Source organism: Copadichromis virginalis, linkage group LG1, assembly GCF_057382275.1.
Source record: "Copadichromis virginalis isolate Kocher_CV1m ecotype Utaka linkage group LG1, C_Virginalis_male_GT1.1, whole genome shotgun sequence".
In the NCBI taxonomy this organism is placed as follows: domain Eukaryota; kingdom Metazoa; phylum Chordata; class Actinopteri; order Cichliformes; family Cichlidae; genus Copadichromis; species Copadichromis virginalis.
Window position 1 is genome coordinate 9250903 of NC_140618.1, and position 27984 is coordinate 9278886.

A 27984-nucleotide genomic window follows, 5' to 3' on the forward strand; every position below is an offset into this window, starting at 1 on the left:
GGACAGCGTCATCACAGCTGTGGGAGACACGTAAAAAATGTAGACTGTTTAATGGCTGCGAAATTTTCTGCTCTAAACCTCCGGATATAATCTCGTGTAATATCGTGAGATTATTGTGTGGTTAAATTTCAAACCTGTATTAAGTATCCTTATTTAGTGACTTATTTAATCCCTTTGAGGAAATGTTATTATAATAATTACAAAATAAAAGCCAAAACTGTATCGAAAATGTTAGTACCGCTAAAAATATATTTGTCACATCATTCGTTTCTATTTGTAAGCAAAGGAAACAGTGGAAGGGATGGAAGAGGAAAAGGAGGCGACTTTAGTTGACTAGGCCTCTACCTATCTCCCAAAATCCTTTGCGGCAGGGGAAGGAAAATGAAAACGGCCATGTCGTGGTAGAGATCAGTTGCGAGCGGGATTCATAGTGTCGTTTGACGATATATGTTATGTAGTCTGAGAACTGCAGGTCTGAAAAGAACGCATCCGACGCTTCGTGTGACACAAAACGTTTTCTTCGGAAGTACGCGTGTAAATAAAGTTAAAGGACGAAGATGAGCGGAGGAGGGACACCGTACCTCGGCAGCAAAATTAGCCTCATCTCCAAGGCCGAGATCCGCTATGAAGGAATTTTGTACACGATTGACACAGAAAACTCGACTGTAGCTCTCGCTAAAGGTAAGTTAAGGCACACAGAGAGGGAATACAAGACTCAAAGAGCGTAAAAGTGTTAAGCGAAGGAGAACAGCATTTTTTAGGGTATTTGGCTTTGTTGGTTAGCTTTTTAGTTAGCCAACAGAGCTAACTGGCGCTATAGTTAAGCGCTGTAGTCCTTTGTTTACGTTGTAATTGTGGTAAAGTCAAATGATGTGCACCAAGTGACACATAATTACCACCAGATATACCTTGTTAAAGCATTAATTGCGGCTTATTGGCTCTTTTTAGTGTTTATTTTTTAACATGCGTTTTAGAAACTCTGATTATAATACTCTTGTCTGACAGTATCGCTAAGACCTGGTAGACTGTGCGTATGGGAAGAGTACTAACTTTATCACGAGCTCATATTATGTGGAATTTATTTTGAACAATGTGGTTAACAAAAATTGATATAACTTGAGGCGTCTGTTTTCTTTAGTCTTTATTCCAACGCTAATTCATAATATTCAGTTCTAACATTGAAAGTTAATGTGAAGTCAACAGTGTTTGTTCTTAACGCAAGGAAATTCTCCTCCTTAATTAATAAAAGTAAAGTCGTGTAAGTTAACCTGTGAGTTTTCCCTACAGTTCGCTCCTTTGGCACTGAGGATCGGCCCACTGACAGGCCTATTCCTCCTCGGGATGAGGTCTTTGAGTACATCATCTTCCGAGGAAGTGATATTAAAGACCTAACAGTTTGTGAGCCACCAAAAGCCACCAGTGCCCTGCCGCAGGACCCTGCCATAGTCCAAGTAAGTCAATTGGTGCGTTCCATTACTATAAAACAGCTGTATAAAGGCTTTTCTTTAAGGCTTCTTGTATGCTAGCTCATGGTGGCACAGGCATGGCTTTATTGAGACATAAGGGAGAGACACTCACTAATTATTCTGTATGTAGAGTTTTTGTGTGTGTGATTTTATAATTAAATAATAGCAATTGAGGTAATCATTCAAAATAATTACTGAAATAATTGCCTAGTGGCATTTTGAGTTGCAAAGCTTGCTTTAAAGGAACTTTGCTGTAGGGCCATCGTTAACATTATTTCAAACACCTGTGTATTACAAGGATCAACTATAAAGAAATTCAGGTAGAAAGTGACAACTATTGTTTTACTGCTTTTTCTTTCTTTGTTACAGAAAATAAGTGATTATCAATGTTTTTAATTATTGCACATTTTAAGAAAATAAAGAAACCAATTAGAAAATACAATAAGCAACAAAAAAAATAAAGTGACCACTTGTTGTAGAAGCCCTGAAAACCAGATTCACAAACAAAGGAGTCTGTTAAAATAAAGTGTATTCAAAGTAGAGTCAGGCCTTTTTCCTTCTAGATATGGTATCTTATCTATCTTCTAGATAACACTTTCTAAGATGTACATAGGTTTATTAACAGCTTTGTGTCCAACCAACAGTTGCCCATTCATTTTGTGTTATTTGTTGTTTTGAAATGTAGGCATCAGACATTTATAATCGTATCATAGTATTTTCAGTCATGGTCAACAGCTATGTTTAAAAGTCTTGTAATGTTTTTAACTGGATGTATATTTGTTTGTCTAGTCATCAATTGGATCCTCAAGTGCTGCAGCACCTCCATCATTCCAGGCTCCTGGGTCCTATGCACCTTTCAGCAGGGCTCCTGCCCCATCATACAGCCAGTTTGGTGTTGCACCCATTGGTTCTCAACAGTTTGGATCTACTGGAGCAGTTGGTAAGGAGCTGTGTGAAATAAGCAAGTCAACCACATTAGGGCTGCTCAATTAATCGAATTTTAATCACGATTACGATCTGGGCTTTCAACGATCATTAAAAATGACTGAGCCGATTATTAGCCCCTCCCTCATTTATCCGCGACACCTTAAAGGCCGGTCCGTGAAAATATTGTCGGGCATAAACCGGTCCGTGGCGCAAAAAAGGTTGGAGACCGCTGATTAAGAGGACCCGAGGGAAGCTCGGAAAGCTAAGCACAAGTTATTTGGAGAGGAGAGTGACTGCTGTTGGTTGAAAAGAGAGGTAAAAAAAAAAAAAAAAAACTTCAGTGGTGTTGCACACTATTTTATATTATTTTTTAAAGTCATTGTTAACCCTTTAAATCCGGTCAGAGCAGCATGCTCCGCTTTGTGTAACTATTTTTAAATCCCTGTAAAACCTGAACCACGTAAGCTAGCGCAATAATTTGTTTTGCATATGAAACCGGAGGAGTTCTACTTACATCTTGTGCCATCAGCTTGTCCTCGGTCACGGTTTCCTTCCACATAAAGCTTTGCAAAAATTGCATAAAAAGCGCTTGCAGGAACAAAAACATAATATTCCAGAAACAGGCTTTGCCGATCCGATCAGCTGTTCGTAACACTTCCCACAGTGAAACAGACGTCAGCGCGAACTGTCGCATGTCCGCCATTTCCTGGCCGAAACCGGAAGTGACGTCATTTTCGCGGAAATGTAGTTTTTTACTTGTAGGCCTTAAAAACCTCTACTGGTCATGTTTGACTTTTCTGAATAGTTTCTGGGATGCTTGCACTGCTGGAAATAGTTTGTTTTGATGCACCTGCTGTTTTCTTTGCAAATTTGCATCATAGGATTGTTTTTTTTGTTTTTCCTGCAGTATATAAAAATTGATGTATCTCCAAGATAAAACTATGAAGACACTCAAAATAAATTTCCTGTTGTTGTAAACTATTTTTTGCAACTTTTTTTGTATTTAAAGTTTTGAGGGATAAACCTCTTAAATTTCTCCAAGTAGAAATATATGTAAAAAAAACAAAAAAAACAATATAAATTTTTTTGTAGTTTATTGCACTTTTTTTGCAATTAATGTAGTTACTATGGACTTAATGCATACATATTATTAAAATATGGGCTATAACAGTTATTTAGCAACTTGAAATGCTCCCACAAATGGCACTACAACATGTAAAAAAATAATATAAGCTCTGGTGGACTTGGTTCTATAGTAGGTCTTAAAGGGTTAAATAAATATCGTCAAATAATCGAGATCTCAATTTCAGTGAAAATAATCGTGATTATCATTTTTGCCATAATCGAGCAGCCCTAAACCACATTAAAAAGCATTAGGTTTTTCAAGTTCAAACCTGTCCAAACACTCTCTTGGATGGAAATGTAGCAAATGCAGTTAAATCTTTCATTGCTGATATCTGTCTAAATGCTACGTAGTGACCTCAGACAAGCTAAACATCTGTTTCTCAAGCAAATTTGGAGCAACATCTGATTCCTGCTCATTTGAATAGAGCACAGCTGCATGCTGCTTTGAGTTTCCTGCTACACACCTGATCCCTATTGTGTTTTGAACTGGAAACAGCAAAGACAGTTATGCATCATACTTCTAATAAACTGGTGAAGATTTTTTCTCTAAATGTACAGATTGGATTTTTACCTTTTTGTCAGTGAACATCTGTGTCATCCACTGCCAGTAAAATGGAAGTGTGTGAGTAGCTGAAGCTTATCATTCAGCTCTGACAGAATCATCTTCACTACTACCGTGTATTATATATTTTAAGTAGACTGGGGTGAAGGTTACTTTTACTCACAAATACTCCAAAAATGTTTTACACTGCACACAAATCTATTACAAATACAAGGGAAATGCTTACACTGTGGAGTCCTTCACAAGCAGGACTTTAATGGACCGTATGTTTTTCACTTAACACTTTTAATGTGAATTTTTTTTTTTCCCCCTCCATAACAGCAGCTACTTTGGAACAGCTTCTAATTGCCGTTTGTTTGTTTGCAGGACGCACTAGTCCCCAGCTGGATTCTATAAGAAAGAGTCCCACCCTGGAACAGTCAGTGAAGGCCCCACCATCATCCGCCCCAGCTCCACCTGCAGGACAGCGGAGTCAGACAGGGGCAGCAGCTTCCAGAACCACCACCACTGGCATCCAGAAGCCTCCAGACCTCCTGGAGCAGAGAAAAGGTAAAAGTGTAGGTTGTGGCTGGTTTAAAAAGTTATTTGTAGTAAGTTCATAACAGAGCAAAAGAGACATTAATCAGTAATGTTGATTCATTTTATTTATTTATTTTAAGAATGCAAAGCCACAGGATGTAAAGAATACAAATTGTCTGGTGTCTTTAATTATCAGCTTGTTAGTGTGGAAAGAACTAAAATTTAGCACTGGCTATCAAATACTGCTGTTAATAGAGAATCAGCCTAATCAGGCAAGTCATAAACAAGGTGTAAGGCTTGTTTGATGACAAAAGTGATTAAAGTTTGAATTGGATCTTATGTTTGGTAATGGCTACTCTACAGAACCAAAAACTAGAGTTTAACTTCTGAATTTATTCTTTTTAACAAATACAAATAAACCTGAACCCATGCTGCAGTTGAAGCTCATATTATTGTCTTCCTCAGTGCCAAGCCCTGCCAAGTTAAATTGATGACTATTTTCTTTTCCTGTTCAGCTCCTGAGGTTCCGAAGGTAGCGCAGCCAGATAATGAGCAGGGTGCAGTTGAAAACCGGGATCCCAACAAGCGCCAAGGTGGTGAGTAATTTGCACCTTCAGTCAGTAATGTCCACAACACTTACTGCTGTTTACTGATGTGTTCATCTTTTTTATTTTGTAGCTACTCAGCTTTGAAAATTTAAATATATAATGAAAAGCTTTATTGGATTCATGTTGGGATGGCAGTGCCTTTCCTGAAATGCTTTGGGCTAATTTCACGTCAGCCAATTCTCAAAAGTTCCCTCAGAATGTACTTTTGTAATTTATCAAGTGGGAAGCACTATTTTTCTTTTTTAAAGTTTAATACTTAAGTTTGTTTCTGTTGTTTCTCAGCTGGTGTTCAGTCTTCTAACCGCCGTGGCCGTGGAAGAGGAAACCGCAGCAGAGGCAAAGTAAATGTGCGCAGGGATGGCACAGTGAAGTTTGACGAAGACTTTGACTTTGAGACTGCCAACGCCCAGTTTCACAAAGACGAGATTGACAAAGAGCTCCAGAACAAGCTCAAACTCAAAGGTACCACTTAAACAAGTTCTAAACTGCAGCAACTAAAATTGGAGGTTAAATATACCATGATACATATGTGAACATTTCTGCCATTTTAAGTTGTTTGATTTTACAACATTTCTTCCTACAGATGACAAAACTGAAAAGGCACTCAATGGAGAGGAATCAGAGCATCCAGCCAATGAAGGTGCTGCTGAGGAAGAGGAGGCTGTGATAAATACCTGCTACTATGACAAGTCAAAGTCCTTCTTTGATAACCTGTCCTGTGATGATACCAGGTACCTCAATACATCCATTTATTTATTTTTAATCTATTCTGTGGTGGATTAGTTACACAAGGGCATGTTAAGATTTGAGTGACTTAAGTTTTGTCACCGCATCTGTAGAATTTATTTTCAGCGAATATAAGGGAAACCAAATTTTAAATATTCTGCAATGAAAAATTTCCCAGACCTGTAAACAGGGCATCTAAAACCACTTTTGATAAGAGTGAACCTGCTGCAGTCTTCTAAACAACTGGTGTTGCAACTCTGACTGGTACATGAATAATAGAAACTAGGGCTGCTCGATTATGGCAAAAATGATAATCACGATTATTTTCACTGAAATTGAGATCTCGATTATTTGACGATATTTATTTAACAATAACAATGTATTGAATAATGACTTTAAAGATTGTCATAAAATAGTGTGCAAATACTGATAACAGTGCAAATGTTTGCAATATGAAAAATGTAAACATCTATGTTTAGTGAACTTTGCAGTGTTGCTCTGTGGTGCAGCTACGACACTGTAGCAAAGTTTACACACTATGTCTACTTAAGTCACGTCTGACTCCGCGAACCCATAATGTTTCCACACCACTAAAGGTTTTTGTTTTTTGTTTTTTTTACCTCTCTTTTCAATCAACGGCAGTCACTCTCCTCTCCAAATAACTTGTGCTTAGCTTTCCGAGCTTCTCTCGGGTCCTCTTAATCAGAGGTCCCCAACCCCGGGCCTCGGACCGGTACCGGTCCGTGAGTCGTTTGGTACCGGGTTGCGAGAGTTGAGGCTCAGGTGTGAAATGTATAGTTTTCAGGGCTTTTATCGGTTTTCGGCGTTATTTTGTTATAGTTTTTATCGTTTACTCGGTTTTCCTTGGTCTTTTCACGTGTGTTATGAATAAATTTTCTTTTTTTCGGTACCGGTACTAGTTTTATTTTGTATTTATCCGCGACACCTTAAAGGCCGGTCCATGAAAATATTGTCGGGCATAAACCGGTCTGTGGCGCAAAAAAGGTTGGGGACCGCTGCTCTTAATTGTTGTGACACGTGTTCGAAATGCAGAGAGGTGCGCTCGATTTGCCACACGGAGCAGCGCGAGAGTAAAGCATGAGGGAGGGGCTAATAATCGGCTCAGTCATTTTTAATGATCGTTGAAAGCCCAGATCGTAATCGAGATTAAAATTCGATTAATTGAGCAGCCCTAATAGAAACTGAAAAAAGAAAGTCACAGAGCACTTCATTTTATCTGAGAGTTGCACCGTCTATATCTCTCATGTGAAGTCTCACATGTAGTCATAGATTTAAAAAGATACACTTGTGTTTTCAGCCCGGCCAGATTATATATTAAAAAAATAAATAAAATAAAAAATCGAGATTTACACAACAAGCAGATTTGGCATGTGAACTGTCAGCAAGGTTCTTCAAAGATGTGTAGAGCTGCACTTAAGAAAAAAAAAAAAGGTCAGAATCTGTGTTTTTTGTGCCCCTCTGGAGATTCTGCAGTCTGCCTCTGCATAAACTATGCTTTGTATTTAATCAATACGCTGAAAGACTTTTGTTTCTATCTCTTTCAATAAAACAAGTGAAAGAGGTTTTTCCAAAGGGAGAATTTTTCTATGTTAGTCGAGGCTTCGCATGTGAATGGGACACCGAATTGCTACTAGTCCATCCATTGCCGCCCACTGAAGCACTAAAGATGTTTGGGTTTTTCGTGTGTGCAGGAAAATCCAAAAAAAAACAACTTTTTAATGTTCTGTCATCTGCTCAAAGTTGGAACTTCACTAATGTACAGCTGCTTTTTTTTTTAGTTCTTAATGCTTGGTTTGTTCACTCTCTAATGAATTTTTGATTAAAAAAAATTTCATGTTAGCCTGTGATGCCTCGCTTTATGTCGTGTAAATTTATTTTCATGTGACTTTAAAAAAAAAAAAAAAAATCTGTATCCTTATTGATGTCTGTGTCTCAGGGATCGTAGGCCAACCTGGGCTGAAGAGAGACGAATGAACGCTGAGACATTCGGCATCCCTCTGAGGCACAACCGAGGAAGAGGTGGTTTCCGCGGTCGAGGCTTCATGGGGCCTCGTGGAGGCAGAGGGCGACCGGTAAGCAGAGGCTCCTTCGGACCACCCCGAGGTGCTCCACCTGGATTCAGAGGCGGATTCAGAGGTGGCAGAGGAGGCCGGGATTTCTCTGATTTCGAATACAGGGTAAATCCTTTATGAACTCATTATAGACGGTATAAGATGGACTTAGCTTCCAGATGTGAAAAGTAAATTGCAATTTACTAGTGCATTGTGTTCTGTTCAGTGGCCACCCTTGTGGTCTTGTAGGGGTCAGTGAGCAACAAAGACTCAGTATATCAGTAGGCACCTTCCCAATGAGCTTGAGAACTCACTAGTTTAAGGACATTGTCTGAAACATTAAGTTCATTATGTAAAATATGGCCATTCTAAGAGTGAAAGTCCAGTTTCATTTGACTTCGCTCTTCAGTTATCATGGCAGCAAAAATGTTCATCTTAAGGCATCGTACCAGGATTTTTGCTCAACAGTGAGGTGTCATCGAGGCTGTGTCCATCACTTATGCTCTCTGAAGATCTCACATGTATTTTTTTTTCCTAGCAAATAAAGCAGATTGGAAGAAATGATTAACTTTTGTTTTGCATTTTTGCAGAAGGAGAACAAGGTGGCTGCGTAGTACTGCAGTGATGGATCCACGATGAATGGTAGCCAGTCATCATGAAATTATATTCATCCTACAAATTTTCTCAGCATTCAACAGACAAAAAATGAAGACATCTTGTTGGTCACCAGCACTACGGTGGACTGTTCAGGCAGTGAGAGTGCCGCTCCTTCTCTCAGCTTCACAATGAGGCTTTTTGTTTTTTGTTTAGTTTTTTTGCCCCAGAAATATTAGTTTGATAAGCAGTCACCGGATGGACAGGAACACGTGTAAATATACCATGTTTTGGAGTTTGTTCTCTTAATTTACAGTATTGTTTGATATTGAATGCTGTATCCAGAGTGCCCTCTGATACTGTGAGCGGATCACAGTCGGTGTGATCGATAGCTTTATTTTATCTTTTTTCAGTTCCCCTCGACTCCGTTTGATATATTTCTTTGACACCAATATTCAATTCATCACCTGTTGCACTTTTTTTTTTTTTTTCTCCTCTCAGACGCATGTGTTCAGTATCCTTTCTCGACTTTAAGCATTTTATTTTTCATTAATTCATTCTCAAATGTAGTGAGATCAAAGCCAGCTGAAAAAGCAAAAATCTGAACTTTACTGAATGTATTCTGATCTCATTTTATTCTTCCTGCTCCACAGCAAATTTATTGCCCACCAAAAAAAACCCAGTCCCTCCTAGTTTTTAAGACGTATGTATTCAGTAAGTAGATCAGTCAGTCCTCATAAATCAGATGAATTCTTTCAGCTTTAGGTTGGCAGCCTAGTGCAGCCATTCATTTGATATATGCAGTTTACAGCATATTAGGTATAGATGTATATGTTGACTGCCGTATTTCTTTTTTTTAATTTTTTTTTTTAACAGTTTCCTGTTATTTGTACCTTTTTTGAGGAAATATTCATTATTAGTAAAATCTGTAGAAGGTGTTTTGTTTTTCCTGTAGGGAAGGACACCTAAACAGGTTAAAACTGACAAAAAACCCAAAACAATGACGTGTTTGAGCTAAACTGATTGTCTGCCAGAAGTATGTGTTATCATTTAAGTACCTGTTAAATGTCCCAAACATGTGGAGTCCTCTGTTAATTTCAGCTTACTTTTGAATTGTCTTACAGTGTTGTCCTCTGAATTGTCGTCTCCCCCACCCTCCCTACTGTTACTACACTCAGCTGTGTCAGATTATTTACTGAAAATGGGAAATATTGTGGATTAAATGATGTCTCAAAGCATATGTTCAAACAAATGACAGCGATGCTGATAGGTGTCAGCCTTCCAGCTTGTTTGTAGCGCTCTTGTTGCATTGTGGTCAGTGTGATTGTTCTCTGAAGTGAATTTATTTTTATTGACTTTGAACAAAGGGACAAGAACTGGATGTGGTGGGATGCCTCTTTTTCTTTTTGGCTCTGATTTAGTGCTTTAGGGAGTGCCTTCAGAGTGGTGGGTTTTTGTACAGCTCTCCCTTTAACGAAAAGGTTACCTTTTCAGACAAGTATCAAAAGCACTACAAGGTGAAATAGATCCTTTCCCGTAGCTTTGGTTGTTTAGAACAGAACAGTTCAGGTGAAAGTGGGCCGTTTAACCGGATTAATCACAGACAGCCGATCACTGCATGGTAGTCGTAAAAAGCATCATTCTATAGGGGCTTTCTCAATAACCAGCAGGATTAAATTTGAGACAAAATATTACTGAACGATTCACAACTGACATGTTTTCATATGTTTGCTACTGCTTCCAGTCACTGGAATTGTAAAACAGGAATAGTTTTCTTGAGAAGCAAAATGGAGTTTTTACATAAAATAAAGAGTTGTACGATTTACGTCTTGGTTTTTTGTTTTCCACGTGACCCTACATTTTTCCCACAAATCCTGCAGTGAGTTGCATCTAGGTCATCCTTTGTTGCAGAAGTTCCTGTACACACTCACGGGCGCAGTCTGTAAGGTTGTATTTTTAAAGAACTTGCCTATTAGAACATTAAAAAAAAAAAGGCCTTAACACGGTTTCTCATATTTGATACATGTTTGGAGTCTTTACATTATTATTGCACAGCAATTGGCATTATTAAGCAATAAATAGCAAAAATGGTTGACATAGCAAATACACACAACTCACATGCAGATTTGCTTTTCTTTGATACGATGGTCAATAAAAGATCAAATTTAAAAAAAAAAAAATTCATGATAAAAGAATATTCACCCACTGCTCACCTGATTAGGTAGATATCAAATATATAGATCCTCTGGGCTGTTTCAGAAACCGCTGATCTAAAGTCAGATTCTGTCAGCTTGATAGGTTTGAGACATGACTTTCTTTGGTAATTAGGACATTTCAGTTAATCTTGCAATTAAAATTACTACTACAGCAGCATAAAGAATAAAACAAAGGATGATCTACAATTTAAACATTATTCCTGGGAAATCGAATGAGAGATGAAACATCTTTGCAAATTTACACAAGTCCAGTTTCCTTCTTTTTCAAGCTCTTGGGTCCAAAACAGCCTGAGACATCACACTTCCGCCTCCATGTTTGATAGTTGATGCCACACACAGTGGAACCATCCTTTCACCTACCCGACAGCGTACAAAGATCCTGAGTGATGAACTGAAGATTTCAAATTTTGATTCATTAGTCCCTAATACCTTCTTCCAGTCTTCAGTAGTCCGATGGTGGTGTTTCATGGCCCAGGCAAGCCTCTCTGCCTTATTCTGACCTCTTAGCAATGGCTCTCTTACTCCAACTCTTCCTGTCAAACCTGCAGCCTGCACAGTAGTTCTTGAGGACTGGAGTTTGAGACCCCTGTCCTACAATATTGGCCACTCCAACAATCAGAGGATTCCCTATGAGCAAGCATTAAGTTACAGTGGGGAGAAAAAACTCCCTTGTAATAGGAAGAAATGTCCAGCAGAACCAGGCTCAGGAAGGGACAGCCATCTGCCGTGACTGGTTGGGGTGGAGGGAGTGAAAATTAAAAAAAAAAAAAAAAGCCAAGGTGATAAATATTGGAGCAAGTTGATTATTTTTTTGTTAAAATATTAAGCTGTTGTTATCAGGTTTAAAGGAGTATTGGATTTGCATTGTTTGCACTGTATTTCTGCTGTTGATTACCTTTTCCAACCCCTACTTGTGGTTTTGTCACTTTTGTCTGGGGGTCAAAGAAGCAATGCTGGAGACTTGTGTCCCCCTCTGCTCCTCATTTTAATGCAGGGGGAACTCTCAGGCCAGGGTCAAAAAAGGGATGCTTGAGAACCTCCAAGGGTTTGATGCGCTGGTTTGCAAGCAAGGCCAACATCTGTTTAATCAGGCTGACCAATAAATCTGTGCCACTTTCAGGTCCTGTTCTAACTGTGATTACTCGTTTGAGGTCATCAAGATGCTGCAGTGTTATATGTCGAGTGTCCTTGGATTGGTATCCTGTCTCATACTGAAATTGCTCTTCTGTCTTAAATGTCCAGCGCTGTTCGCTGTGGTCGTTTTTTCTGAAATAATATTCTGTGGCCATGCTACAGTCTAGAATATAGTCTGGTGGCTGGCCCTGAGTGTCTGTGATGGATTTTAAAACATCATAATCCATTTTCCCAGGGTAGAGTGGCAACCCTGTAGCAAGCTCCACAGCTAGCCGGCTCAGAGGCCACATGTCAATTGCTTCATTATATGGAATATGAAGCATAACTTCGGGTGCTCTATACCAAATCGTCTGCACAATGGTACCAGGAATCGCTGCACACAGAGGACATACCTGCCACCTTGCCTGTTGCAAAATTTCAGGTTTGCTCTTGTTGATTTTAATAGCCACTGCTTGCTTGGTTTTTGTATTTTGACATTTGGTTACGAGACCAAAGGTGCCTTCTCCAAGAAAAGCTTCTACCTTGTAGTGGTTTCCCAAAATGCTCCCTTCAAATATTTCACATGACATGGTGAAATGTGTTTTTTTGCTCTTAAATTGGTGAGAAACGTTTGAAAATGGTTTTGGTTGTTGTTGTAAAACTCTATCAAAACTTTTCCAATGTTTTCTTGGTTGCTGTCAGTTCAAGGTCCTTTTAAGCACTATAATATATCACATGTAGGTCCTATCAAGGAGCGTTCAAGCATTCTAAAGTGTGTCTTTGTTTTGTGTGTGTGTGTGTGTGTGTGTGTGTGTGTGTGTGTGTGTGTGTGTGTTAGTTACATATTTGGTAAACAAACAGTGGATCAGGCATACCTAATAGTGATGTGTCGGTCGCGAACGAAACGGCTCTTAGAGCCGATTCTTTGAAGTGAACGACTCGAGCCGGCTCCTTATTGGGAATCTTGGTTTTTTTCCTTCTGTCTCTCACCCTCTCTCTTGCACTTTTTTCCGCTTCACTCTGCACGCGAGCCTTGTGCTTTGCGCTGGGAAGAGGGGGGGAGGGGCGGTAGTTACACTCTCAGTAGCACAGGAACAGAGCTGGAGGGAGAGAGAAAGAAAGAGAGCCAGGGACAACAACGTCACATTAGAAAGGTATACTAATCATCCACAACTATTTTCAGTTGCAGATGATAAAGGATTCAAAAAGTTTATTCATGCAGGCCCATATGAGAGAGAATATGCATCTTCTTTTTGTTTTCATAATTTAATTTATATTTAACTGTGTTGTGGTTTGCAGTGTTTTGTGTTGTTTCACTTAAAATTTGTTTAAAAGGAAAAAGCTGAAAATTTAAATAGTTAAAAATTGAAATGTGAATAGTTGTTTTTTGTATTACATGATTTATTTATTATATTTTATGTGGAGTGAATAAATAAAAGTATATTTATGGTGGCCCCCTAGAGAGAAAGCACATACAAACTCCAAAACACGTAAAAACTCCAAAACACTTAAAAACTCCATAGCACGTACAAACTCCGAAGCACGTACACACTCTAAAACACTTAAAAACTCAGAAGCACGTACAAACTCCAAGACATTTACAAAAGACAACAGAAGTGCTCCAGAAAGCTAGGCGCAGTGTTGAGCTTTTGTTACCTAGTGGCTACACAAGCCAGGAAGTACCAACGAACGGATTTGGTGTGCGGTAGTAACAGGTAAATGAACATTTTTTTTTAAATTATTTGAATATATATGAATGCTTGTGTATAAATACACAAACAATACACATATGCTTTCAATTGTGCAATTTAAGTGATCTAGGTAGCTCTGTTTTGGAAGGTCAGTTAACGCTAGAAATGTGTTTTGGAATTTGTACATGCTTTTTGGAGTTTTTACGTGTATGTGCTTTGTCTCTAGGGGCCACCGCATATATTTATATATAAATATATATAAATAAAACCACTTTTTTTTACATTAGTAATTCCTTTTGTGCATAATTTTATATTATTGTTAATAATAAATTAATTAAAGCAACAAAACAACCTGAAGAGCCAGTTGGGAGCCGAAAAATCCGACTCTTTTTAGTGAGCCAAGCCGAAAGATCCGGAAATCCCATCACTAGTACCTAATCAAATGAGTGTATATGCAAATACACATACATGCACGTGAAAGACATCTTTATCAAGCTGAACACCTGACAGTTCCTCCCCAGTTTATTGTTAATCTATCAAAACCTGCAACAAACTTGGAGATTCCTAAGTCAAAATTTCAATTAATTTATTTAAAGTTCGACTTAAAAACTACAATTTTTAGGTTATCTAATTTTTTTTTAAACAATGCGATAGTACGTCTTTTCAGTGGCGGAAACGAGCTTCTTTAATCTAGCGTTCAGCCTTCGATGCAATGGAGTGCTCCATCTTTCTGCACATATCATCTTTGGTCGGCTCCCGCCACTGACGTTTCCCTCGGCCGCTGGGCTGTGCCTGCCTCCCCGTGTGTGAGTCGAACATAATACGTCCCACGAAGAAGAAGCTCTCCGGTCAGCTGGCGTCGTAAAAGCGAAATCGTTGTAGTAGGATTAAATTAAACATGTCGATTGTGTTTGTACCAAAGAAACTCAGAGGAAAAGCTACAGTCAACCAAGAGACGATACAGAGGGTAAGACACCAAGAACGTATATTTTAGAAGCTTTTACGTTGTTTTTATGACTCGATCGTTCTTGGATTAGCAATTAGCTTGCTAACAGGTTTATACGTTCACCCTTATTTGGGGGGGAAATTGGTAACCTTTTCGCATTTGGCTGTTGACTTTTTACACGGACTTGTCCCGGTGACGGGTTTAGAAAAAATGTTAAAAGTGGTTGTGGTAGGGCCTTATCTAATTAACATGGTTCAATACTCCGTGAAAACCTTTGTCATTTTTTGCTGTAAGTGGCTTTACGCTCTCTAAATTTCTCTCTGGTCCTGCCGGATTCTCTGCTTTGTTCCAGTTACTGGATGAAAACGATCAACTGATCAGATGCATTACAGAGTACATGCAGAAAGGACGCGCGGTCGAGTGTGTGCAGTAAGTTACACAAACCTCTCCTCCACTAATGCTGTTGATTGACTTCATAGTGTTGTTATTTATTTTTTTTCCATTTTCCAACAGATACCAACAGATTCTGCATCGCAACATTGTCTACCTGGCAACCATAGCTGATGCAAGTCCCGATAGTGCAGCTTCCACATCAAATGTAAACACAGCCCAGACACAGAAGCAGCAGTAATAATGAGGATGGAGGTGGCTTGTTTCTAATGCTCTATTATTGTCTTCGTTTCTAGTGCACATCTAATGACACATCAGCTTCAGCAGCAGCTGTGATTGTGGTCATTTGACAGCATAATTGCACAGAAACTGCCAAGGTGGAGTTCACAAAACTTGGAGATATGGACAATGAAAGCAAAGGATCCACCTCCTGTTATTTGTCAGGAAAAAGGTTTCTAGCCTTGGCAGAAAATGCCCTCTCAAAGCACCCTGCCAGTCGAGAATGATCTCACAACAAAAAAACTGTTTTCAGTATGAACCGTTTTCAGTGACGTAAACCATTTCAGGGTCGAGCTGGATATCTGCGGACAAAATTGGAAACAAAATAAAATTTTATTTGCACTAGTCATGAGTGCTTTTTGTCTCTTCAGATTTTATATTGTATTGATGCACACTATTCCCCTGTTACGCCTGAATTATTCTGCAGAATCTGTACAACCTATAGTCAACCCAACACCTTCCTCAGCATTCATATCTGTGAAAGGTGTGTTAACAGCACTAGGTACTTAAATTTATAAGGAAGGGGCACATCAGGTGTAGGGTTTCACAAGGGCTTGCAGTTATAGTAAACCTGAGGTGTAGAGTTCACATCCACTTAAATGCTTTCAGCAGGAGCATCTTTTATCGCTCTGGTTTAGAACACCCCAGCTGTTTTTCTTTCCTCTCTGAGGCCTTGAGCTACAACTTGAAAGCTACCACACCTACATATATCCAAGTTACATTATACAGAAACTAACAACACAGGCTACAGTATTCCCCCACAAAGTTGCAGTTTTGTTTCAGAGGATCTCTTTGTTTGAGATTGTGAGATACCATTCAGAGGCAGAAAGTAGCCAATCCGAGAGCGTAATTCAGCTCTCCTTAATGCATCTCTGCGTGTAGCTATCTGCATGTTGTTCGTTTTGTTCTAAAAGCCATAAGACGCCACACAAAAGCATATTTAGGGTTTAAACTAACCTTAAATTTAAAAAAAAAAAGAAGAAAAAAAAAGGCATTTTTTGAACCACATCCAGAATTTGCAGTTTTTTAAAGGAATGTAACCCCCGCAAATTTTGAGGGTCAACTGTATCTCGGTTAAGAAAGCTTCCTTGTCTTGTTTTGTGTCTTGGACATGCTGGAGAGATATCTTTTGCCTGGCTTAGGAATGGCTGTGTGTTTTCTCCATTTGGCGCTGGAGCACACAGCTGTGAAGGAGGAGGTCTGTTTAGACTGCAGTCCCTGTAATCCAGGCCCAGATAAAAAGCAGACGATAGGTGAAGTAAGCGGGAGGAAAAAAATGAAAACCAGCAAGAGACTTATGTTTAAAAAAAAAATAAAAAAATTTAAAAAAACAACAGCATTTTGAATTGCTAGTTATTTTTATTTATTTTTTGCATTGCTGGTACACTTGGAAAGATTCAGTTGCCAGCTCAAGAGAACAATAAGCAACATAAGCCAAGCAGCCCCCCTTCATATCTTCTATCAGGGCAACATGTTTTTATTATTATTTTTCTCTTTTTTTGTGTTTTTTTTTAGAAGCCACTAGTAAACCATTTGACACAGCTGAGAAGCTAACAGTTACAGTCCAAGGTCTGTACTGATGTCTTAAAAAAGGCTGCAACAGTTAGGGAGATAACACAGACAAAAAGCAACAAACCCTATATCTTGATTGTGCAAAGCACATTAACTATAAAAAGATATATATTTATATGTATATACAGCAAACAATTCTCTGTAAACATGTTAAGTATGTTAGTTTTCTGAAAACATGGTGTCATTTCATAAATACAGGCAACATTGGCATCCGCAAACATCACAAAAAGATAACATTCTGGGCTTTTAAATACAGCCCACTGCCATAGGAACGGAGGAAACAAGGGCTTGAAAAAACAAAACAACAACAACAAAAAACCCACCCTCGTTACACAATGTTTTAGTGTTTAGCATGGCGTATTTGGTAACCTTTATAGATCGATGCTGTAGTTAAACTCTGTAGGAAAAACATGTGCTTTTTTCACATATTGGGAGGTGGAAAATAATGTTTTATGTAATATGTCTGCAGGAATACTAACATACAGTATGGTATAACATGTAAGAAAATACAAAAATAAGATTAATACTGTCAATAATTGTACACAAAAAATATTGTGTTATTAAACAAAGAAGAAACGTTAGGTTTATGGGAGTTAGTGTCAATCTGGAGCCAACAACTGCCAATTAGAGAAGAGGAAATGAAGATGTTCCCTAATGCTCACATCTAGTAGGGTGTTTAACTTCATGTTGATCAATAATCTCAGACTGCCTCTCATCTCTTCAGCACCATTCGTCTTCCGAACAACGCTTTGGTTGGAAATAATATTCTGCAAGTGCTATCGATACCAACATGGCACATAGTTACTGCTATAACTCTTAACTCTGGTCAGTTGTTGAAAAAGTAGTGTATTTCTCTCAAATTACACCTCTGCAGTGACTTACTATATTTATGCTGAGCCTGCTCAAAGCCTCTTAATAAAAAGTACTAAATATTTATATTTCAACTTCACTATTTTACAAGCTATGAAACAGTAGATGGTAGCTGTATTCTGGGTCATCTTGCATGAGATTTGGCAGTTACAGCTATGTAGACACAGTATATTTATTACGGGCAAAATGAGAGCATTTTAAGCCCCTGCCCCCTTGTAATCCCCTCCACACACACACACACACACACACACACACACACACACACACACACTTTTAGCTGCAGAAGCAAGTGGGTGACGGCTTTGCACGTCTCCAGCTCTTGTCTGAGGAAATTTCTGCTCGACAGACAGAGAAACGACCACCTGACTAACTGCTGCCAGCACGACATGCGCACCTTTCATGGTTAAAACATGGCAGTTTGAAAAACTTCAAAATACATCTTTTTCTGATGGGGATGTTTGACATGGAAAAATATAGATACAAAAAAATGTCGAGCCAGTGTGTATACTTTACGTTGCCTGTGAGGCTTTTGAAATTTTCCAATTCGCTGGGTGTGGAGTTTAATGGCTGTAGCTCGGCCCACTCAGTGGCTCATGTAACAGAGCTACGGGTCCTCTGTGGCACTTCACCGTGGACTCGTTAGACATTAGATCGGGATCAGTACTGGTGAAGGTAGGAGGGTCTGTGCTCATGCTTGACGGGGAAGGATTTAAAGCCCTTGGTCATCGGTTTATGTTGCTGCTGTTGCTGCTGCTGCTGCTGCTGGGTGAACGGAAAACCAGAGGAGATGCCGGTGGAGGGGGAGCAGTCGCTGGCAGTAGACCACACGGGAGACTGGAGCATTGGCATGGAGTCGCCCCACTGGGAAGAAGGAGGGATGTTCATCTGGTACAAGGAAGAACTGGGATTGGGCATGGTGTTGGTGTGGGTGGAGTGTTGCCACGGTGCTTTGGGAGGCCAAGTTTTAGTTTTGCTGTCCTGTGGAGGAGGCCGGAACATGACGAGTCAACATGCAATCAAAAATAGTAGAAATGGTTAAAGGCGTTTTTGTAATCATCTTCTGCTGTTTCTAAACCTTCCCCACCAGGGGGCAGCATTTCACCAGTGCTCCTGCTCTTTTAATTTACAGCCCTACCCCAATCTCCTCAAGAGGTTTTGGCTTTTCCTAGACTGTAATTTTTCTCTCAACAGCCATCTTTTAATGTATGTGTGTAAAACACGGATGTAGCTTCTGGGTTTGAGAATGAAGAGGAAGTGAACGTGACTTAATCTGACATTTGTGACTTCAGTATTTTCCTGGTGACTTTATAATCTCAATCACTACTTTCAGATCATATTAAACAGAATATTAGGCTCATTTTGTAAATCCAGGTAATTCCAAGAGTCAGAAAGGATGATTTCATGGGAATGTTCACAGCAGTCTATTATGCACTTCTGGAGCCAATTCCTACCCTTGCTTGAAAACGCTTCATAACGGGACTTCCCTAACCAATCCATGATGTCACGGTGGCTACATCCACTGTGTGCTACCATTAATGACCTGCCTGGTTATACGGATGTTACACAGACTCATTGCAGAATCCTGTGGTACAAACAGGTATTGCATAAAAGTATGATCTGGGTGTAGTTCAGCTGATACCTAGACATTTAGGACTCATAGCAGCTGTTTGTTCACATTCGTTTGACACATTTATTATTTTGGGGGAGTTCCTGAACCATTCTTAAACACAGGAATCTATAATTAGTCCAGCGTAAAATAAAATGAAGTGTGACATTTCACTGGCACAGAGGGGTTCAAACTTTACCTGGCTATCGTCGCCGATGTGATGGAGAGGTGGTGAAGGCAGAGTGCACACCTCAGGCTCACCACAACTGTGTTTCCTGAGGACAGAGAAATCTACACTGAACATACTCACAAAGAGTATCTGATGAATGTTAAACTGCAGCAGATATTTTTACTGAGATAAACACGATGACCTACGGAGCCACGCAAGACACATGGGAGAAAAACAAATTACGATGAGCCTTTGCAAACAAAAGTCTTGCGAGATCTCGCAAAATAGACTGCATACTTTGCAGGTCACATTTGAAGGCCGAGTCAGTGTATCCTTCGTAACCCAACCTATCCCAGAATTCATAGCGCGGCCCAGCCAATTCGTTTCCAACAATGGCGGCAGCTACTTAGTTTTAATATTACGCTTTGTGGGTCACAAAATAAACTTTTAAGATATTTTGAGGCGTGAATGTAGCTGTGTAAATGTCAAATATCTGCTCGGTTTATCATGACATCACATATTTGCAAAAGTGCTCCGACATTTTAGGAGACGTCTGTTACCCACCATCTCGAAGCTAACGGGAGGTCGAGGCTCACTACAGTCGGGGGGAACACCGCACTCCCGGCACATCGTGCCTTGACCTCCCGGTCAGCTTCAAGCTGGCGGCCTCTGAAGAATGCGGCCAAAACTTTTGCAAGATCTTGCAAAACTTCAGCTTTATTTTTTCTTCTCCCATGTCCCTTGCGGGGCTCCATAAGGACCAAACCAGGAAGACAGAACAAGATAAACACCACAAGTGGATGACTTTCAGACTTACCGCCTTTGTTTAACTGCAGCTACCAGGTCTGGCCCAGAAAACATGGAGAACAGACTGTCACCATTGGCTGAAGATGTCTCGTCACTAGAGCTGGCCGAGTCCCCCTGATTGGCTGACCAACCACTGTTTACAGCATCACTGTGGGCACAACCAGAGAAGGTGTTAGCAATTTCTCTATTAGTTACTAAAAACTGTGTATAACAAAACCAACAAAATTAGACAACTTAAACATCTGAATTTAAAGCCCAGTATCTCTCGGCCTTTATTCAAAGCAAAAGCTGCATAAAAGTGATACATTTTTGCATAGGGTTTAAAAGTGAGATCGCATAACTGCAATGATGGCTTGTTTACTTCTATCTGCTTGCATCTGTGAGCAGGATGGTGTGTCACATGTGGGTGGAATTAAACAAGAGCACCCAGGATAAACATGCTAAATGCCTCACTTATTGCTAATGTTGGATAAATTAAAAACATAATCAAAACATCACATGACACAGTTTGACAGTTTAAAACTATGCCAGTGCCCACGACGATGAAAGCTTTCACATTTCAAAACAAATGTACCATATGTGAAACCCATCAGTATGCTGGTTCTCAAACTACCAAAAGTCAGACATCCCTGCATTGCAAACATATAAACAGGAAAGCACTGATCTGTACTTGTCACATTTGAGAATCAGCACGATGCTGCATACTGCTGTCATTTACAGCTTTTGGCTTTAAAATGTGAAGTTGCTGATACATGCATGCTTTGCAATGGCCACAAGGGGGTGACCTTTGTTGGTTGCAAAAAGACTTCCAGTCTCAAAAATCTATGGGGCAGCCCCCTGCCCTGACCTCTGTACACACTTTACTGTTGACTTCATAGGCTCTTGGCTCTGGAAGCATTTATTTATCTGTGGTTAAGAGTATATGATTTTGTCAAAGCTACATCAACAGAAGATAGAACAATATTGTACTGCATTTTACTTTATTTTGTATAGTGTATTTCTCTTTTTTCCTAAATGACTTTCTGGATGCTGTTTACATGATTTAAATTAATTGGACAAAACAAACACTTTTAAAAGTCCTCAAAAACACCTTTGTGCTAGTTGCCTCACAGGAGCACTGCCATAATGACACACACACACACACAGAGACAGACTCTCAAAGTGAAAACAATGTCAGGAATGCAACCATGGCTGGCCAATCAAAGGAATGATATCAGCAGAAACAAATGTTTGAGCTAAAAGATGATAACAGCTCCTCAGGCAGATTTATCCAGAGCTTAGGTGTTCCAACATCAGAACCATGATCTGCTCATCTTAAATTCAGAGACATCAACAGCAAGAAGGTTCTTATCTGCCTCAGGCTGTGCACACAGTGGCAGGGGAGAGCAGCTCTGAGATGCTATCTGAAACCTGGTCACAACAAACCTTAAAGCCAATCACTAAAATCTTATAAATCAACCCCTGTAAGTGCAGTGCTGCTAAAAGACTCCTCCTAAAAACAACTCACTACCAGTTTGTCTTATTAGAAAAATACTTTTTTTAATTGAATGTTTGATGTTAAGATCTTTACCTACAATAGACCGAGTGTAACTGAATTTTAAGACCAAAACTGACATTTGTTGATTGACTGATTTTCTTTTGCTTTCTGACATACAAAAAATAAAGAAATGATCTTAACATTTGCCGCGGTTCTTATTACTGGTTTACATGCATGAATGACCTTAACTATGACAAACTAAGTAAATATTCATAACATGGTTTCTTTTCTTTAATTTTTCATTTATCAGCTTATGAATGCTGACAGAGATAGATTGGCAAACAGCTAATACTGACATATAATACTGATTGGTCAGATCCCAATAATAAACAAATGACCTTTCTACAAAGGTTTGTTTAGGTTCAGTTTTAAATAGAAGCATGGAAGGAAAAGGATGAAAAACATGATGACTTTATTACAATTTGTTTATTGATATTTTTTGAGTTAAAATGATAACAGAATACTGTAGAATTCACTTAGACATACCCAAAGTTTTGGGTTTTAGTACTGTTGAACCAAAGACCAGCTGTTTTTGAAATAGTAATAGACACATATTATAAAATGTAATTTATTTGTAGAATTGGTGTTTTTTAACCAATAACATAAGAGCATTTTTAGAATCTCTGTCACATATAAATGAAACAGCATAGGTTGAATAACTAAAACCATGCATAATAAAAAGGCCCTTACTCTGATTCTAGTTGAAATAGCTTGGTTGATTGAGGGTCATTATATATTCTTAAACATCCCTATGTGGGACACGTGCTAAAATGTCAACTTGTCTGGCAATGAATGAGTGGTAAAAGCAGATGTATGGGTACCAACCCCTCGCTGAAGTATTCTGGGTGGGACCAGGTCCTGTGCTGCTCATCAGGCATTGGCCAGTTGCTGCGCGTGTTGCTGGGGCGGCGAATGTGCTGTACCTGCCGTTTCTGCTGCATGGCCTGACTGACGCCGGCGACGTAACGTGCAAACTCCGGGTCCGAGCCAACTGCGCGTGGAAAGGGAGGATAAACACAACTATGAGTTTCTGACACCCTCAGCTTTTCTCTTTCGCTCCCTGGAGCTCAATCTATTCAGCCAGACTGTCTACCACAGCAGAAAAATCACAATAGCCTTAAGTCAACTCTGCACAATGGGCCTCGACGCAATCAAAAGAGTGTGCTGCACTGTAAGAAATATAACTGACACAAGCTAAATTCAGCGCACATCACCAACTTACAGTTGTAGCCACAACTTCTCATCGTACCTGACCAATATTTATATCAGGTGTCTTATGTCACCATTCAGGTTTTAAGAAAAATCTGCTCAATTTAGTCAAATTACAGTGTCTTTTATGCACTGTAGTAATATTTGTCTGGTAGTCGCATCTTTATTTTTGATATCAGCTGATGTTTGAAAGCTAATTTTCTTTTATGACACGATTAAGATTTGAATTTAAATTAAAAACTTTTTACAGTCAGCTTGATACCCACTACCATCTTCTTAATGGTTTCATCTTGATTGTACTGTAGGGAGACTCAGGCCACCCACACCCCTTTCCTGAACATTTGTCTCCAGCTATACCTTTCAAAGTGTTAGAGACACTACTAAGCTTCTCCGAGGTTTTAAAATAATGAAAGTCAGTGCCATCAATGCTGCAGGATTAGCTGAAACTTAACCTAACCCAGTGAAAGAAAACTAAATAAAAGGCTCTTTGGTTTGTTCCCTCATCTCATCACAATCAACATTATTTGTTTATTTAATAAGATGGATATCACTACCAAAATGCATAATGCAAGTAACAAAAATGGTGAATTTAGTCATGCTGATTTTTGTGCTCTCAACTTCTTCATATTCTGGATGTGAGTGTCTGCCTTCTTTTTAACTTAAAGAGTTGAGCTGTTCTTATATAAATAAATGTTCACTCTGTTTCATATGGATGTAAACTCAAACATGAAACTGTAAGGTAAACATCACCTGCTGGGTCGAAGGGCAATGTGTCCCCCAGGACTCCAAACACTCCCTCACTCTGGTCCCGGTTGGGCCATGTATTGTTACGAGGTCCTTGGGGTTTCTGACCCAGCATCTCTGACATGACACTGTCCATGTAGGTGCTGACCAAGCCCAGACTGTACAGGTCTGAGCTCAAGTCTGGCAGTCCAGATGATGCCCACTGCCCAATGGGACCTAGGGGTGATAGCCCTGCTGGGGGTCCTTGCGGCGGAGGCTGTTGTCCAGAAGTGCCCAGCCACTTGCTTGCCACTCTTTGTTGTGGTAAGACCTGGGGTGGGGTTTGCTGGGGAGGAAGCTGCGGGGGAGGCGCTTGTTGAGTGATGGGCTGCAGGAGGTGCTGGTAGTAGAGGTGCTGGGCCTGTGGGGAGGGCTGCTGAGGTGGTGGAGGAGGGGGTTGCTGCTGCTGCTGGGGCTGTTGTTGCTGTTGGGGAGGCGGCTGTGGATTAGGCTGAGGCTGTTGTTTCTGTACTGGCTGTGAAGGTTGAGGCTGAGGCTGGGGCTGAGGCAGGGTCTGAGCTGGAGGCTGCAGGGCACTGTGAGAGATTGATGAGGTGGCTTGTGAAGGACCACTTGGGGGCTTCAGCTCAGCAGGATTAGCAGAAGCCACAGAGTTCCTCCTCTTGACCAGGGGTGAGGCTTGCTGGGATTTGCCCATGTTGAATCCTGAGAGAAAGTCAATGACATCCTGCATCTCTTGGTCTGTGGGCAGGTTCATCCCCTGGTCTTCAGAAACTGAACCGTTGGCCAGCTGGTTTTGTTGAGTGGAGTCAGAGGTACAAGGCAGGCTGCCCATCTGCAGGATGCTCTGTAGCCTCCCATCACTGTGGCCCATGCCTTTTGCCTTGTCCTCAGAGTTACTGGTTGTTAGCATGCTGCGAGATGGAGTACTAGGGATGGAAAAACTGCCTCCGCTATTTGAGCTGGATGAGACTTTCTTTGTGAACTTGGAAGTGAGCTTTGATATAGTTTTGGGCAGTCCACTAGAGGTCTTGGAGCTGGTACCTGGAGGCAAGTCTGTGGGGATGCCATAGTCTGGGCTCTCTCTCTGTAGCTGTATCTGAATAGTGGGCAAGGCTTGCTCTCTTTTGTGGACAGGAGAAAAGAAATGTGTGTTAGCTAGTCAAAACATGGAATGAAATCGTTAATCATTACTAACATCTACTCACTTTCTCTCCTTCCACCTGTTGATGTCAAACACCGCTGTGTAAAGCACGTCTACAAGACCAAGTGTCTTCTCTGGGTCCAAGCTTCGCTGGAGTAAGGACATAGTAGCTGGGTCCTCCTTCAAACACCTGAACCCAAAGACACAAACATTCACAACAGGACAGGACATGATCTGTGAGTCCAACAGTATGTCTTACACATAAAGGCTCAGGTGAGATGAATATCTGGCATGTGATATTTATAAACAAGAAAAGATCCCACACTTCCTTTTATTAAAATAAAAAACTCAAACTCATCACAAAACTATGTACTGTGACACGACACAGAGGTTTTAAGAAGAAATACTTCCCCTATTCCCTAAAATAATACTTGCTTTGACTAGTTTGACTTGATTTACAACACACATAATATCAGCACTGCATTAGAGTACATAACTTTAAAAAAAAAAAAAAAGTCAGTTAAATAAAAGCCTCTGAGAAACACCTTCTTCCAGGACCATTATAAAAGTGCTCTGAATCAAAAACCAGTTTGACTTTTCTAACACCACAAATACCAATGATATGGCTTAGTTTTAAAGTACACATCATTTACACAAAAATCTCTTATATACTACCTAAGTATGAAGGCACTAACCAGCATTTCACTGTTTATTAAATATTTTATATCAAACACATTCTCAATCCCTCTTGAGCCTTAAGCTTTAAAGTCTGTATAAAACCGTCCAAATCAACAGCATGTGTTGATTTGTTCCATAATACCAACTTCAATTTACTTGCCTTCAATTTTCAACTGTCTCCAACAGTCTAGATTTGTATGTTACTTATCTGTTTACTAAGGGACTGTAAATTCTGCTGTCTGCTCACAAACCCACAATGAAAAGGTTCAGATACTAATGCATTGATTTATTACCCAAAGCTCAGTCAGCACATGTGTAGGTGTGCTTGAAAATTTACAGCTGATGCTATAAATGAGTAAAGTTGAAGTTCTGCAGTGTAAGAGCAGTTTTTCTTTGTTTGTTTTTTTTGTCATCTATTTAAACATCAGCATTGGCCACAGAATTTGTAAAGGATGAATAAAGCTTCTGGCTCTGAAAAGTGAAGCCAACACATTAATACTTTAAACCTGTATTCTTGTTAATGGCCAGCAGGGGGCAACTCTTCTGGCTGCAAAAAGACTTCCTGTTGTAAAGAAGTTTATAAAAAAACAAATAAAAAACAAAAAACAAACTTTCAGCTCTCTTGGTCTGTGATCTCAGTAAACACTTTTCTGATGACTGCAGACTATGCTCATGTCTGTCCCCTGTTTCACAATAAGATCCAGCCCGTCTTTCATCCTGTCTGGTTCCAGCCATCATAACTTGTCTTCAAAAACTAGTGGTTGGCCTCATCAATCTTATTTTATTTATTTAAAAAATAAATAAATAAATAAATAAAAATCAGTCTACGGCGGATATTTGCCATCATAAAACCAACTGCCAAATAAGACAGCACTGGGATGCAGCTTTTTAAGGTTGACTAAATTTACACTTATTAAAAGCCAGTGTGACGAAGAACTGATAGAGTCCCAATCAAAAGTTTAAGACCACTTAAAAAATGGGGGGGGAAAAAAATCATTTTCCATGGTTGGATCTTAACAAGGTTCCAAGTAAAGCTTCAACGACAAGAAGAAAGGGGAGTCAGACAAAACATTTTTTGAGCATGCAATTTATTGAAAACAATGCTCCACCATTGATCACTTCAAAAATTTGTTGCAGCATGCTTGATGCAAGCGTTTCCATGAGGTGCCTGGGAACATTTCTCCAAGTGTTGAAGATGGCTGCACGAAGGGCATCTACTTCCCTTGCCATCCATCCCCAAAGGTTCTCAATTGGATTTAGATTAGGGGAACATGCAGGATGACCCCCTGTTATTCTCCTGGAAGAAGTTCGTTGTCCTGCGCGCATTGTGTACTGTAGCATCGTCCTGTTGAAAAACCCAGTCATTACCACAGAGATGAGGGCCCTCAGTCATGAAGGATGCTCTCTGCAACATGGGGACATAGCCAGCGGCCATTTGACACCCCTGCACCTCCTGAAGCTCCATTGTTCCATTAAAGGAAAACACCCCAGACCGTTATGGCGCTCCCCCCACTGTGGCGCATAGAAAACATCTGCTGGGATCTGCTTGTCATGCCAGCAACGTTGCATCAAGGTGAAATTTTTTCTCATCAAAAAATAAAACTTTCTTCCACTTTTCAATGTCCCATGTTTGGTGCTCTCTTGCAAAGTCCAAACGGTCAGGTCTGTGGCGCTCAAGGAGACGAGGCCTTTGAAGACGTTTTTTGTTTTTCAACCCCTTCAGCCTCAGATGCAGTCTGATGTTATGGGGCTGCAGTTGGCACCACTAACCGCCTTAATTTGGGTCGAGGATCGTCCAGTGTCTTCACAGACAGCCAATTGGATCCTCTGCCTCATTGCTGGTGAAATTTCTTTGGGTCTTCACTGGACTTTTTTGCTCCATAACCCTCAAGTTCATTTAAGAAATTCCACATGACTTGTCTTACTGCGCCCCACCTCAGCAGCGATGGCACACTGCGAGAGACCCTACTTATGCAGTTCAACAACCCGACCACGTTCATAAAGGGAAAGGTTTTTCGCCTTTACCATCAGAACGTCATGACAGTGTGACTACCTGACAGAAAATGACAATGAATCCACATTTTTGCACAGATTTCACCTTTTAAAGGCATGTGGTCTGAAACTTTTGATCAGCTGTAAAACATTAACTATTTAAACTGTTTCAGTTTAAGTGTTGTCTTCAATAAAATGCATGCTCAAAAATTGTTTTGTCTCACTCCTGTTTCTTCTTGTTGTTGTTGACGCTCTACTTGGAAGCTTGTTAAGATCCAACAATGCAAAATATAATAAAATAATAAATATAATTTTCTGCCATTTTTCAAGTGATCTTAAACTTTTGATTGCGACTGTAGTAAACAGCCCAGGTACCGGTTTTAATTATGATTTCCTGGCAAAAAGGCTGAATAACATGTATA

At 39.9% G+C, this 27984-nt stretch overlaps 3 protein-coding genes across 3 annotated transcripts in view; 2 read left to right on the top strand and 1 right to left on the bottom strand.

The window, feature by feature from the left end:
• Positions 1 to 339: 339 nt before the first annotated feature.
• Positions 340 to 10424, top strand: lsm14ab (LSM14A mRNA processing body assembly factor b). The gene is made up of 9 exons (XM_085446316.1): positions 340 to 681; positions 1288 to 1451; positions 2256 to 2406; positions 4447 to 4629; positions 5115 to 5195; positions 5490 to 5669; positions 5791 to 5938; positions 7891 to 8131; positions 8596 to 10424. Exons 1-9 carry the CDS (start codon positions 558 to 560, stop codon positions 8617 to 8619), a joined length of 1296 nt encoding a protein of 431 aa, XP_085302442.1. The 5' UTR covers positions 340 to 557; the 3' UTR covers positions 8620 to 10424.
• Positions 10425 to 14370: 3946 nt separating this feature from the next.
• ss18l2 (ss18, like 2) lies at positions 14371 to 15581 on the top strand. Its single transcript, XM_085446621.1, has 4 exons — positions 14371 to 14586; positions 14918 to 14994; positions 15079 to 15163; positions 15252 to 15581. The coding sequence occupies exons 1-4, from the start codon at positions 14518 to 14520 to the stop codon at positions 15303 to 15305; spliced, it is 285 nt and encodes a 94-aa protein (XP_085302747.1). The 5' UTR covers positions 14371 to 14517; the 3' UTR covers positions 15306 to 15581.
• A 1174-nt stretch (positions 15582 to 16755) lies between these two features.
• Positions 16756 to 27984, bottom strand: part of garre1 (granule associated Rac and RHOG effector 1) — a 41289-nt gene continuing 30060 nt past the window's right edge. Inside the window, exons 10-15 of the mRNA XM_085446413.1 lie at positions 24957 to 25082; positions 23755 to 24872; positions 22621 to 22786; positions 20269 to 20406; positions 19482 to 19557; positions 16756 to 18654 (exon numbers count right to left, since the gene is read on the bottom strand). Of these exons, the coding sequence (XP_085302539.1) occupies positions 18334 to 18654; positions 19482 to 19557; positions 20269 to 20406; positions 22621 to 22786; positions 23755 to 24872; positions 24957 to 25082 (1945 nt within the window). The 3' untranslated portion in view covers positions 16756 to 18333. The remainder of the gene's footprint in view (positions 18655 to 19481; positions 19558 to 20268; positions 20407 to 22620; positions 22787 to 23754; positions 24873 to 24956; positions 25083 to 27984) is intronic.

Coding starts and splice junctions, on each gene's coding strand:
- ss18l2 (XM_085446621.1), top strand. CDS start 14,518: ATGTCGATTGTGTTTGTACCAAAGAAACTCAGAGGAAAAGCTACAGTC. Junction 14,587..14,917: donor ACCAAGAGACGATACAGAGG/GTAAGACACCAA, acceptor GCTTTGTTCCAG/TTACTGGATGAAAACGATCA. Junction 14,995..15,078: donor CGCGCGGTCGAGTGTGTGCA/GTAAGTTACACA, acceptor ATTTTCCAACAG/ATACCAACAGATTCTGCATC.
- lsm14ab (XM_085446316.1), top strand. CDS start 558: ATGAGCGGAGGAGGGACACCGTACCTCGGCAGCAAAATTAGCCTCATC. Junction 1,452..2,255: donor AGGACCCTGCCATAGTCCAA/GTAAGTCAATTG, acceptor TTGTTTGTCTAG/TCATCAATTGGATCCTCAAG. Junction 5,939..7,890: donor CTGTCCTGTGATGATACCAG/GTACCTCAATAC, acceptor TCTGTGTCTCAG/GGATCGTAGGCCAACCTGGG.